General features: G+C 43.9%; 1 protein-coding gene across 2 annotated transcripts in view; it reads left to right on the top strand.

Moving 5' to 3' along the window:
* The window catches only part of LMF1 (lipase maturation factor 1), a 199,022-nt gene that overhangs the window by 155,209 nt on the left and 29,043 nt on the right, over nt 1-14,770 (top strand). For both annotated transcript variants that reach the window (XM_044303094.1, XM_044303095.1), the window contains exon 7: nt 12,856-13,039. In XM_044303094.1, coding sequence (XP_044159029.1) covers nt 12,856-13,039 — 184 coding nt within the window. The remainder of the gene's footprint in view (nt 1-12,855; nt 13,040-14,770) is intronic.

Below are 14,770 nucleotides of genomic sequence, written 5' to 3'. Positions count from 1 at the left end.
ACTCAGAGCTATGAGGTTGCTGAGAAATTCTAAGGCTTCTCCCTGAGGGTATGGTTCTCAGAGTAGTCACCGGTTGAAGTGAAACAAGGGGTCAGCACTGAAAAGAGGCGAGGACGCAAAATCCCGAAAGGAGCTGAAGGTGTATCTAGAAGACGGGTCAGGAGTCAAAATCCAGCAGGTTGAACGTCTAGTACCCGGCAACAAATCCGAAGGTGAAATCTGGAGGCAACCTCTTGGTCAGCACCAGGATCAAAATGCAGGTTAAGGGCACTTTCACACTTGCGTCAAAGATTTCCGGTTTTGAGTTCCGTCCTAGGGGCTCAATACCGGAAAAAAACTGATCAGTTTTATCCTAATGCATTCTGAATGGAGAGCAATCTGTTCAGGATGCATCAGGATGTCTTCAGTTCAGTCACTCTTATGGTATTTTGATGGAGGAAAAAACGCAGCATGCTGCATTTTTTTCTCTCCGGCCAAAAATCCTGAACACTTGCCAGAATGCCAGCAATTTTTTCCATTGCAATGTATTATTGCCGGATCCGGCATTAAAATAAAAAATGTAAAAAAAATATATGCCGGATCCGTTTTTCCGGATGACACCGCATCCGGATCCGTCTACAAATGGTTTCCGTTTGCATACAGATTGCCGGATCCAGCAACGCAAGTGTGAAAGTAGCCTAACCACAAGACAGAATGTCCACAAATTCACAGGCAAGGGTATCCAACCGGATCTCTTCATGACGTCATCAGAGCGAGCCTGTTGTTATGGAGATGTGACATACAGTTGAAACCAGACGTTTCCATACACTATATACAGGTCCTTCTAAAAAAATTAGCATATTGTGATAAAGTTCATTATTTTCTGTAATGTACTGATAAACATTAGACTTTCATATATTTTAGATTCATTACACATCAACTGAAGTAGTTCAAGCCTTTTATTGTTTTAATATTGATGATTTTGGCATACAGCTCATGAAAACCCAAATTTCCTGTCTCAAAAAATTAGCATATTTCATCCGACCAATAAAAGAAAAGTGTTTTTAATACAAAAAAAGTCAACCTTCAAATAATTATGTTCAGTTCTGCACTCAATACTTGGTCGGGAATCCTTTTGCAGAAATCACTGCTTCAATGCGGCGTGGCATGGAGGCAATCAGCCTGTGGCACTGCTGAGGCGTTATGGAGGCCCAGGAGGCTTCAATGCGGCGTGGCATGGAGGCAATCAGCCTGTGGCACTGCTGAGGTGTTATGGAGGCCCAGGAGGCTTCGATAGCGGCCTTAAGCTCATCCAGAGTGTTGGGTCTTGCGTCTCTCAACTTTCTCTTCCCAATATCCCACAGATTCTCTATGGGGTTCAGGTCAGGAGAGTTGGCAGGCCAATTGAGCACAGTAATACCATGGTCAGTAAACCATTTACCAGTGGTTTTGGCGCTGTGAGCAGGTGCCAGGTCGTGCTGAAAAATGACATCTTCATCTCCATAAAGCTTTTCAGCAGATGGAAGCATGAAGTGCTCCAAAATCTCCTGATAGCGGCTGCATTGACCCTGCCCTTGATAAAACACAGTGGACCAACATCAGCAGCTGACATGGCGCCCCAGACCATCACTGACTGTGGGTACTTGACACTGGACTTCAGGCATTTTGGCATTTCCCTCTCCCCAGTCTTCCTCCAGACTCTGGCACCTTGATTTCCGAATGACATGCAACAGTCCAGTGCTGCTTCTCTGTAGCCCAGGTCAGGCGCTTCTGCCGCTGTTTCTGGGGAATGCGGCCCCTGTAGCCCATTTCCTGCACACGCCTGTACACGGTGGCTCTGGATGTTTCTACTCCAGACTCAGTCCACTGCTTCCGCAGGTCCCCCAAGGTCTGGAATCGGTCCTTCTCCACAATCTTCCTCAGGGTCCGGTCACCTCTTCTCGTTGTGCAGCGTTTTCTGCCACACTTTTTCCTTCCCACAGACTTCCCACTGAGGTGCCTTGATACAGCACTCTGGGAACAGCCTATTCGTTCAGAAATTTCTTTCTGTGTCTTACCCTCTTGCTTGAGGGTGTCAATTATGGCCTTCTGGACAGCAGTCAGGTCGGCAGTCTTACCCATGATTGCGGTTTTGAGTAATGAACCAGGCTGGGAGTTTTTAAAAGCCTCAGGAATCTTTTGCAGGTGTTTAGAGTTAATTAGTTGATTCAGATGATTAGGTTAATAGCTCGTTTAGAGAACCTTTTCATGATATGCTAATTTTTTTAGATAGGAATTTTGGGTTTTCATGAGCTGTATGCCAAAATCATCAATATTAAAACAATAAAAGGCTTGAACTACTTCAGTTGTGTGTAATGAATCTAAAATATATGAAAGTCTAATGTTTATCAGTACATTACAGAAAATAATGAACTTTATCACAATATGCTAATTTTTTTAGAAGGACCTGTATATATAGAGAGAGAGAGACATCTGCATCTGACATGAAATCAGAATAAACCTTTCCTGTTTTTGGTCAATTAGGATTACCATAATTATTATTATTTGCTAAATGCCAGAATATTGAGAGAGAGAGGGAATGTTTTAAGGCATTTTTATTACTTTCTGCAAAGTCAAACGTTTACATAGATTTCATTACTCTTTGGGACCATTGCCTTTAAACTGTATGACTTGGGTCAAACGTGTTGGATATCCTTCCACAAGCTTTTCACAATAGTTGGTTGGAATTTGGGCCCATTCCTCCTGACAAAACTGGTGTAACGGAGCCATGTTTGTTGGTCGCCTTCCTCGCACCTGACTTTTTAACTTTGCCCATACATTTTCGATAGGATTGAGATCAGGGCTTTGTGACGGCCGCTCCAAAACATTGTCTTTATTATCCTTAAGCCACTTTGTAACCAGTTTGGCAGTACGCTTCGGGTCATTGTCCATTTGGAAGACCCATTTCCTGGCTGATGTCTTGAGATGTTGCTTCAGTATTTCCACATAATCTTCTTACCTCATGATGTCATCTATTTTGTGAAGTGCACCAGTCCCTCCTGCAGCAAAACAACCCCACAACATGACGCTGCCGCCCCCGTCTCACAGTTGGGATGGTGTTCTTAGGCTTCCAAGCTTCTCCCTTTTTCCTCCAAACGTAACGATGGTCATTATGACCAAAAAGTTCAATTTTAGTTTTGTCAGACCACAGGACATGTCTCCAAAAATGTAGGTCTTTGTTCCTGTCTGCATTTGAAAACATTAATCTGGCTTTTTTATGTTTCTTTTGGAGTAATGTCTTCTTCCTGGCAGAGTGGCCTTTCAGCCCATGTTGATACAGTCCTCGTTTCACTGTGGATATTGACACAATCTTACCAGCTTCCACCATCATCTTCACAAGGTCTTTTGCTCTTGGGTTGATGTGCACATGTCGGACCACAGCACGTTCATCTCTGGGACACAGAACCCGTCTCCTTCCTGAGCGGTAAGATGGCTGGGCATTCCCATCTTGTTTGTACAGATGAACGTGGCACCTTCAGATATCTTGAAATTGCACCCAAGGTTGAGCCAGACTTGTGCAAGTCCACAATTCTCTTCCTGATATCTTGGCCGATTTCTTTAGACTTTCCCATGATACTACACAAAGAAGCAGTGTGTTTCAGGTGTGCATTTAAATACATCCACAGGTGTGTCTCTAATTAACTCAGATGTTGCCAACAAACCTAACAGAAGCTTCCAAACACATGACATCATGATATGGGCAGTCCAGGATTGTTTAACCCCTTAAGGACCCGCGCCGTACATGTATGGCACAGATGTCCGTGACTTATGGACCAGCACCGTACATGTGATTAGGCGGGTGCAGGAGCTGCGCCCACCCGATCCGCGGCAGGGGTCCGGCAGTCACTGATAGCCGGACCCCTGCTGCATGCTCCGGCATTGGTGAAATCACAGATGCTGGCACATTAACCCTTGATGTGCCGCAGCACGTGCGATGTGTGGGGAGGGAGCTGCCATCGGGTCCCTGCGCTGCTGTGACTGGGACCCGATGGCAGCCCAATGCCTTCCTTAGGCATCGTGGCTGCCTTCCGTACGAGCCTGTGAGATCCAGCCCCCCTGTATTACACTGGTAATGTACTTACAGCCAATGCTTTACAATACAGAAGTATTGTAAAGCATTGTAAAAGGGATCAGACCCCCAAAAGTTGAAGTCCCAGAGTGGGTTAAAAAATAAAGTTTTACAAAAAAATTTAGTTTCATGTAAAAAAAAAAAAAAGTGTCCTTTTCCCAAAATAAAACTAAAAATGTTAAAAATACCTGACATATATACGTGTCCGTATCGACCGGCTCTATAAAAATATCACATGACCTAACCCCTTAGATGAACACCGTCAAAATAATGAAATTTAAAACGGTGCTTAAAAATACTTTTTTTGTCCCCTCACATTACTAAAAGTGCAACACCAAGCAATCAAAAAAGGATATGCCCCCCAAAATAGTACCAAGCTAACCGACATCATTTTTTGGGTTTCAAAAAGGCTGTTATTGTGTAAAACTTAAGTAAATAAAAAAAGTATACATATTAGGTATTGCCGCGTCCATAACAACCTGCTGTATAAAAATACCACATGACCTAACCCCTCAGAGGAACACCGTAAAAAACAAACAAAAAAAACAGTGTCAAAAAAGCAATTTTTTTGTCACCTTACATCACAAAAAGTGTAATAGCAAGCGATCAAAAAGTCATATGCACCCCAAAATAGTGCCAATCGAACCGTCATCTCATCCCGCAAAAATTATACCCTACCTTAGACAATCGCCCAAAAACTGAAAAAACTACGGCTCTCAGAATATGGAGACACAAAAACATAATTTATTTTTTGTTTCAAAAATGATATTGTGTAAAATAAAGATACATATTAGGTATTGCCACCTCCGTAACGACCGGCTCTATAAAAATATCACATGGCCTAACCCCTCAGGTGAACACCGTCAAAAAGTTAAAATAAAAACTGTGCTAAAAAATAATTTTTTGTGTCCCCTTACATCACTAAAAGTGCAACACCAAGCTATAAAAAGGCATACGCATCCCCAAAATTGTGCCAATCAGACCGTCATCTCAAGACAATCGCCCAAAAACTGAAAAAACTATGGCTCTCAGACTACGGAGACACTAAAACATGATTTTCTTTGTTTAAAAAATATTATTGTGTAAAACTTACATTAAAAAAAATGACATATTAAGTATCGACGCGTCTGTAACGACCTGTTTTATAAAAATAAAGACGTAAAAAAAAAGCCATTTTTGGTCACCTTACATCACAAAAAGTGTATTAGGAAGCGATCAAAAAGTCATAAGCACCCTAAAATAGTACCAATCAAACCGTCATATCATCCCGAAAAAAATTAGCCCTTACACAAGACTGTCGCCCCCCCAAAAAACTGTAACAACCTGCTCTATATGATCTAACCTGTCAGATGAACGTTGTAAATAACAAAAAATATAAACTGTGCCAAAACAGCTATTTTTTGTTACCTTGCCTCACAAAAAGTGTAATATAGAGCAACCAAAAATCATATGTACCCTAAAATAGTACCAACAAAACTGCCACCTTATCCCGTAGTTTCCAAAATGGGGTCACTTATTTGGAGTTTCTACTCTCGGGGTGCATCAGGGGGGCTTCAAATGGGACATGGTGTAAAAAAACTCTCCAGCAAAATCTGCCTTCCAAAAACCATATAGTATTCCTTTCCTTCTGCGCCCTGCCGTGTGCCCGTACAGCGGTTTACGACCACATATGGGGTGTTTCTGTAAACTACAGAATCAGGGCCATAAATATTAAGTTTTGTTTGGCTGTTAACCCTTGCTTTGTAACTGGAAAAAATGGATTAAAATAGAAAATCTGCCAAAAAGTGAAATTCTTAAATTTCATCCCCATTTTCCATTAATTCTTGTGGAACACCTAAAGGGTTAACAAAGTTTGTAAAATCAGTTTTGTATACCTTGAGGGGTTTAGTTTCTAAAATGGGGTTATTTGTGGGTTGTTTCTATTATGTAAGCCTCGCAAAGTGACTTCAGACCTGAACTGGTCCATAAAAAGTGGGTTTTGGAAAATTTCTGAAAAATTTCAAGATTTGCTTTTAAACTTCTAAGCCTTTTAATGGCCCCAAAAAATAAAACGGCATTCACAAAATGATCAAAACATGAAGTAGACATATGGGGAATGTAAAGTATTAACTATTTTTGGAGGTATTACTATCTATTATAAAAGTAGAGAAACTGAAATTTGCTAATTTTCACAAATGTTTGGTAAATTTGGTATTTTTTTTATAAACAAAAATAAAAACTATTGACTCAATTTTACTACTGTTATGAAGTACAATATCTGACGAGAAAACAATTTCATAATGGCCTGGATAAGTAAAAGCGTTTAAAGTTATCACCACATAAAGTGACACATGTCAGATTTGCAAAAAATGGTCGGGTCCTTAAGCGGTTAAAGGCATAGTAATCTTAGTGTATGTAAACTTTTGATATTGCAAAAAGTAATAAAAATGCCTTAAAACATTCTCTCTCTCTCTCTCTCTCTCTCATTATTCTGGCATTTGGCAAATAATAATAATTATGGTAATCCTAATTGACCAAAAACAGGAAAGAGCGTCTCTCGCTCTGGAGGACCTCTCCTGTCCTTCATTACACAGACAGCTCATTGATTTGAATGGACACAATGTAATGCTTCATTTCTCCTGTGGTGGCGCTGCAGGGAAAGTGAACCCTTACTGCCAGGTTCTCTCTCTCATAAGAGCTGATCGCTGAGGATCCTAGCACTTTGTGATCATCTTACTGTCAGGGGACCTTTCTAAGATGTCGTGATTGTCCAGAACGGAGAATCTTTTAAGATGAAGACATAGTTCAGAAATAAGAAAGACCGACTCTTCAAATTCCTGAGATCCGACATAAATCCGCTCACACCTTAAGATGGCGACATGAATGATATGTGCGCTGTCAGCATGACGATGGAACTGCACCCAGACCGGGGACTGACGATCGGTATGTGGTTACAAGATCAAAGCGCGTCAGCCTCCTCGTATCTCAATTCATAGAAGAGACTCCAAGATGTTCTCTGAAGATGCCCGACCAGTCACTTACTTTATCATCGTTATATACCTACAAAGATGACGCGTGAGGACACCACGCAATTATTTATGCAACAGATATGTAAATCAAGTCCAGGTTTGAATATGGTTGGGGTCACCACCAGTGAATCGGTAGCCATAAGGCCATGTGCTCGATGATACTTTAGCCAATATGGCCGCCCCTGTGCACTATGATTGTCCTCTGCCTTTTTCCCTTTCTTTCTTCCAAGCTTAAAGGGCATTTCCAGGAATTTATATTGATGGCCTAGGCTCACTCCGATCAGCTGTTAGAAGAGGTCGGTGCTCAGTGAGCGCCACAGCCTCCTCCTAGGCCATGTTACGTCACCATACATTGGTCACATGGCTTAGTTGCAGCTCAGTCCCATTAAAGTCAATGGGCTGAGCTGCAATACCAAGCACAGCCACCAAACTGTTTACGGCGCTGTGCTTGGGTGAGCTGCCGGAAGGGGCCTCTGTTCACCAGGGCGGCTCCCTGAAACAGCTGATTGGTGGTTCTGCCAGGACTTGGACCTCTGCCGATGTGATAGTCATAATCCTGAGGATAGGTCATCAATATCAATTCCTGGATAACTCCTTAAAAAAAAAACTCATGGGGGTGGATGTTTGCCATGAATGGGATTGAGATTCGACATTCATTCCTATGGTAGTGACTTTTAAAAGGGTAGTCAAGGATTAGAAAAGCATGGCCAATTTCTTCCAAAAACAGCACCACGCCTGGTCACAGGTTGCTTGTGGTACTGCAGTGGAGCTGAGCTGCAATACGTGGCTATGGCTTTGTTTCTTGAAGACTGCAGCCATGTTTTTCCATCCTGAGTCCGCTTGCAGATATAGGGACTACCTGATGGCGCGGATTTTCCATTTTTGGTGCTTGCGTTTGACATATTTGCCTATAATGGGTGGTAGGTATTAGTTGGATTTTATGCGTGCTGTCTCTTTAAGAACGAGCGGTCACACCGCGTCGTCATCCGTGACCGCTGCCGCTGGCATTTATGATGCATAGGAGAAACACACCACCTATATAATTGTCAGGTTACATTACGTGTCAGCCTCTGGCCCCGCTGATTGCTAGCACCCCGCCATGTTAGCCCAGCACATTAATGGCTGCAGTCAGAGCATGAGCAGGCAGAGGAAATGCTCGTTATGGGGTCTCAGTCTGGAAATGAAGCGGCACGTCTTCCATCAGGGGCGTCATTGTTTCGCCAGCCCGTACGCCGCAGCCTCTTTATGGCTTCTGTTTTTGCTTTTATGGCGCAGCATATTGAATTTTTCCCCTTGCTGTTTCAGCTGACATACCCCCCTGGAAGGGGCAAGGGCCTGTAATACGATGGGGGTAATTGGTCAGCAATATTCCATGATCGCTTATTGTCTCGAGCGCACGCAGGGACTGCTCGTTAACGACTCGGGGTGATTCATTACGTTTGTGACAACCTTTAGGTGTGTACGATGTAATGCCGCGTCTACGAGGGGTGGGGTGCAGCAAAGAGCATTTCCTCTCCCAAGATAGGTCCAACTAGTATTTATTTTTATTTTTTGCAGGGGTGCCTGGTGTAGAAACCCCAGTTTCAAATACCCTTTTAGGAAATTTTGAGAAAAGCCCTTAAAGGGGTTGTCGTTAGTGATCAGAGCTGGTTTACAGCATCTCGGCTTTCATTGACGTGAATGGTAAGAAGCTCCATCCACTGTGTAGGTCCGACGACGACTTCTCGAGCTTAGGAACAGCTGATCCCGAGGATAGGCTATCAACATCCTGGACAACCCCTTTAATGGCGGCTGTCTGGTTTCCCGCTGCTCTTCCCTTCCTACTCAACTCGCAGGAATCCCCTCGATATGTCCTCTCAGCCAATTGCTGGGCACAGCAGTGACCCATCCGATCCAGCGACTGGCTAAGCTGGCATTTCCTGTGTGCAAAAACGGGAGCAGGAAGTAGAGATCCGCGAGGATCTGGACAGCGGCCGGCGATTGATGGAGGTGAGTATCAATTCTCTTATGTTTTTAAGTCACCCTAAGCCTGCCGACACAAATTTTTGTTGCCGCCATATAGTGTTCATACGAAGGCCGTTCAGGGGACCTCTTCTGCTGTGCCGCCTCTTTTTTTCCTTTTTTTTACAGCAGCGCTGCAGAAGAGGAGTGGTGATTTGCACAGTTTTGTTCCTCTCCATCTCTGCGCCTCTCTTCAGGGAGACAGAGATCATAAAAAGAATACAAAAACTACTTTTTACATTCATTTTATATTAGCAGTTATTATTTCATTTGAAAAAGTCTCTTTCAAAACAAAAATAAAAAAACTTTTTTAATCTTTTCGTACTTTATTCGGGACCTCCGCCATCGTTAATGAGCCATAGAATAAGCATCAGCAAGAACATTACTAACGAGCGTTTGTAGGAAAGCTCATTAGCGGTCATCTGGATGTGTAATGGTGCCGCTGATTACCCGCTCGCTCATCGGGCAATCGCCATATTTAAGCGTGCTTGAGAATTAGACAGATTGCGCTGGTTGCAGGCAAACAACGAGTCAGTATGTGAACGAGTGATGGCGTCGCCGATCGTCCCTCCCCATACTGAGGAGAAGATCGCAGCATGGAATAGCAGCGCTCTCCTCCACAATTGCTGGAAAGGAACGCTTCCCTCTCGAAAATCTCCTGCAAAATCTTTTAATGTAATACAGCCCTAAAGTTACCTTGTTATTTTTACTGCACAATAAGAAAAAAAATAATAATCAATGGAGCACGACACTGGAAAAAAATAATAAAAAAAGCCACTGTTTGCCGTCACACCTAGAGACTCCGCTCTCTCTGCAACTGCCGCACCCTCTGCACCTTGATTGACAGGACCAGGTGTGATCACCTTTACATTGCCTGGTCCTGTCAAAGTGCAGAGAGAGTGTGCAGTTGCAGAGAGAGCAGAGCCTCTAGGTGTAACGGTAACGCCCCCGTTGCTCCTAGAGGCTCATTTGCATATATTAAAGCTAAATTTTTCTCAGCAATGCGGGCACATATAAACATGGGACCAACACAGATGGCTTCAGCTGCCAACAGGTCAGCCAGTGTCATGGGTACAAAACTGCTGACAGCTGCCCTTTAAGTGGTTCATAGAGGCGGTGTTCTACAAAGATGCTGAGGCATTACGCTTTGCCTGTGGGTGCCCCTTCACATATTGTCCTATACCACAAGGTGGTCCTGGGTCCTAGAGACACCCTCATTGAGCTGCCTGATCATGTAGTCCAATGTTAGGGCATAGTAACATATGTCATAAATTAAAGGAACACTCCATACAAAACTACTACACTCTGTTTTTCCTGATGCAGGGCACTAGGAGGCGGAGCATTACACCTATGAGAGAATTCCTGTGTCATGCTCCTCCCCCTCAGGATTTGCACTAAGCTCGATTTTGAGTGCTCCTTAAAACTTATGGGGGTGTCACTTATTTAATCTTTAATGCCTCCCCTCTCCAGCAAAACAAAAACCTGCCGTAATTAAGTAGCCCTAAAATACAGCTCCAAAAATGCTTCCATCTGCCCCTCTTTTGCTGTCAGGGATTGTGGAGTACACAACTGCTAGATCAGACTACGCTGTAGGGTTTGTTTGTAGTCTGTAACCATGGAGACACATAGATCTATGAAGGCGCTGTGTATACAAAACTGCAGTAGATTTTTAAGCTCTGTCAGAGGCTCGTGGCAGCTGTGTAAAAAATTGCCCCTACGGCTCTCATGCACATGACCGTATCCGTTTTGCAGGCCTACAAAATACCGGACCAGTCCATGTTGCAGCCGTGTTTTTTTTGCGGACTTATTGACTTGGGTGGGTCTGCAAATATTATGTGGATGGCATATGGACCGCAAAACGAATATGGTGGTGTGCATGGTGCCTTATGCCGTACCTATGCACCATCAGTGCTGGTTTGCTAATTAATGGAGTATATATTTTTTTGTTCATAGATAATAATAAAATACTGTCCCTTTAAGAGAGAACCTAGTTTTCCCAGGAGCAGGTGACTTTTCCAGAACCTATAAAAAAAAAGCCAGTGCCTACGTGAGTGAGTTCTTCCCCGCGAAGGGTTAATGATCGTGGTGCCATTACGAGGTGTCTGCGGAGAGGGCTCACCACCCACTTGTAGGGCGGGAGCCGGTGAATCAGCGCAATCTTCGCAGCCGCTCAGCCCCGTCCTGTTGGCCGCGGAGCAGACCGGAGCTGATATTCCAGAGTGCCCGGCCCAGAACAAGCATCGTGTCAAATTAATGGCTGTGACTTTGACATATCCCAGCCAGGAAAGCCCTCCATAAAAAGCGAAAGCCCCACAAGTGCCCCTGGCACTCTGCAAAGAATTTGTCTGCTTTGGCCCCAAATGATGGAATAAGATTAATCTTAAGAAATTTGACATGAGCAAGAGACGGACTCTTTTTTTTTCACTTTTATTACCCGATTTAGCAGTCAACACTTTTAGTGTTAACCCCATCATTCCCAGCGGGTTCCGCATACAGATGGAAAAAGAATATAAGTGAACATTCAGGTCCATAGTGGAAAAAATGTCTAACCTCGTTGGCTGGTGACTCAAGATGTCCGACAGTCGTAGGCAAGCCTCGACAACAGCCACCCTGTACTAGAGTCAGACCAGGAGCTTGTCATGAATGTTACTGCTGATAAAGTTGGAGGTATCGCGATGCGTCACCCTAGGCCTAGAACTTCTGGCTCTCCAGCTGTGGTCAAACTACTACGCCCAGCATGCTTCATTCATTTGTATGGAGTTCTGAGAACAGCCAAGCAAGTGGGCATCTTGGGAGTTGTAGTTTTACCACAGCTGGAGTGCCAGAGGTTAGTCGTCATGGTCCTAGGCGGTTGCCTTTCCTGCCATCCCTGATCATTTTTTTTTAGGTGGCCATACACATTAGATGAAAGTCGGCCAAACCTGCCAATTTTGGTGGGACCACCTAACCATTCCTGACTCTCCCCCAATGGCTGATGCGGGGGAACAAAGCATCGGACATTGGATTTCACCATTCCTGATCCTTTAGTTCTCACTGGAGATAAGCCATCACTGGAGGCATCTGGCATTAGCTTACTCCCCTCTCCTGAACAAGAATACATGCATGAGAAGCAAGTATTCATAGGACCTCACTTTGCCAGGACCACCATTACTAGCTACTAAGTCCAGAAACTGGGCTGTTTATGATTTTCATGGGCTTTACTCTCTTCATTGACTTCTTAGTTCTCCAGCTGACGATCCCTCCTCCTCCGCACTGTTTTTGACTCAATCGTCTTTAATTTTTGCCAACTCCCTTCACCCATGAGGGTTCCATCTATGGTGGAGATCGTCCACCTCTTCTGCTTGGCCCTATATGATCTGTTATGCCTATAGCAAGTTGGGACATACCTTCAAAAGTTCTTCGTCTTAAAGATTAACAAGGACCTTATATGGGTTGTTCTTCAACTCAACATGGACACCATGAGCAATGCCGTGTCCTGTAGGAACATATTGAGTTTGAGAGTGCACATGATTTAACCCTAGAGGTTGTGGTACCATCTAAGTTAGTCCATCAGAAATTTGATTAAAAATATGGGATCACCCTATTTTTCGATTGTTTTACCCTTTCAACTTTTTACCTAGCACATATGGTATGGCGTTGGCCTAGTCATAACATTAGGTGTTACCATGTCTCTTTAATGGCCCTGATGGTGGTTTTCCACTCTCCATGTCTACGCACATCTGGACGGTCTAACAGGAAGATATCTTTTTTGTTTACTAGGTGCTTCTGATCCTCAGCGGTAACCTCAGCTTCCTAAACTGGTTGACCATCGTGCCAAGTATCGCCTGTTTTGATGATGCCCACCTCAGCTTTCTGTTCAGATCCAAGGACGGGTCTGCAAAACACCAAGTATCCAAAATCCAGAGGCAGACGTCTACTGGAGAGCGCCCAACAAGGAGTTGCGGTAAGTCTCACAATAGGCCGACCAGTGATGAAACTTTTTATTTAAAAAAATCTAAGGCCCCCTTGGCCCTCGCAGAATTATGTGCCGATTTTAATGGAGTTGTCCACATAAATCTTTATTTTTATTTTTTTAAGCTTGGGATGTATAGCTCATTCACTTCCCTTCACATAGTTAAATGATAAAATGTGTGCTTCCTGCAGCCACCACTAGGAGGAGATCCCTCCATCTAAATTTATACAGTACCTATGGAACTCAATGATAATCCTATCTCCAGAGAGCTCCCCCTAGTGGTCAGTGTAGGTAGCCAGAATTTTATCAATTAGCTATATGGTTGTATGAAAGAGAAGCAGATGATTTTGATCTCTGAAACATAATTATTAGGAAACTAGTACAGGGTTTTGAACCTTTTTGGAATAAAATATGACAACATGAATATTTTAACAGGTAATTGACCGGTTTGTGTATAAATGGGGTTGAAGTCCTCTTCAATTCACCATAAATGCTTGAATACACATATTAAAGGGGTTCTTCTGGATTTACCTATTCTCAGGATAGGTCATCAATATGAGATCGCCGGTGGTCTGAGTCCTGGCACCCCCGTCGATCAGCTGTTTGGGGAGGCTGCAGCGATCCCGTTGGCACCTCAACCTCCTCGCAGCTTACCAAGGACAGTGATGTCCACTGTATGGTGGCTGTGCTTGGTATTGCACCTTGGGCCCATTCAATTGAATGAGACTGAGCTGCACCTAGGCCACATAACTGATAAACACGATGTCGCTGGCCTAGGAAGAGGCCTAAGCACTCACGGAGCACCACGACCTCTTCGTGGATAGGCCATCAATATGTAAATCCCAGAAAAACAACCCTGTATAGAACCGGATGTGCCTAAGATCATGACTATGCACTTGCCTGCATACAAATGCATACATATTTTCTCCCACAAGCAAACCTATACATGAACATATATTTTTCTGATACACAGCTCCAAATCCCCTGCATAAACATAGCATTAAATAATAAATCTCTGCCTGTAGTCCCCACTAGACGGAGCTCACTGCATACTGCGTTGTTATTGTATTCTATGTATAAACTGTATTCAGTACGCTCCTGAGCTCCCTCTAGTGGTGACTGTAGGAAACAGAGATTTATTGTCTAGGCCTAGGATCTGGAGCTCTGTATCAGAAAAAACTTTGCCATGGCAGCAGGGTATTCCGCCTGGGATCAGGGTATGTGGAACAGGGGTAAACAGTACTGGGCATAACCAAAATTAAGGATGCTAACCCTTAGGGTCCATTCACAAGAACGTAAGGGCTCCGTGCCACAAATAGCGGTCAGCAATGCACGGGCACCGGCCGTGTGAACTCCGTTTGTTGATGCGGACCTATTGACTTGAAGAAAGGCACGGACCTGAAAGCCCACGGAAGTGCTTCCGATCCGTGCCTCCGTTTCACCAAAGATAGGACGAAGTTCACGCGGCTGGTGCCCGTATATTGTGGACCCGCCATTAACGGTCCACAATACGGGCACGGAGACCTTACAGTTGTCTGAATGGACCCTTAAATCCCAGTACTGAACGTCATACTTACAGAGGTAGAAATAAACGTCTATAGTTCTAGCAGCGACTTGGGATAAATAGACACGTAATGGGGTCGGAAGTTGGCAATTTGCTTCTAAAATAGCGCCACTCCTGTCCGTGGTTGTGCCTGGTATTACAGCTCAGCTCCATTGAGT

This window comes from Bufo gargarizans, chromosome 8 (genome assembly GCF_014858855.1).
Source record: "Bufo gargarizans isolate SCDJY-AF-19 chromosome 8, ASM1485885v1, whole genome shotgun sequence".
Classification (NCBI taxonomy): domain Eukaryota; kingdom Metazoa; phylum Chordata; class Amphibia; order Anura; family Bufonidae; genus Bufo; species Bufo gargarizans.
The sequence above is the reverse complement of the archived record's forward strand: the minus strand, read 5'-3'. Positions and strand labels throughout refer to the sequence as shown.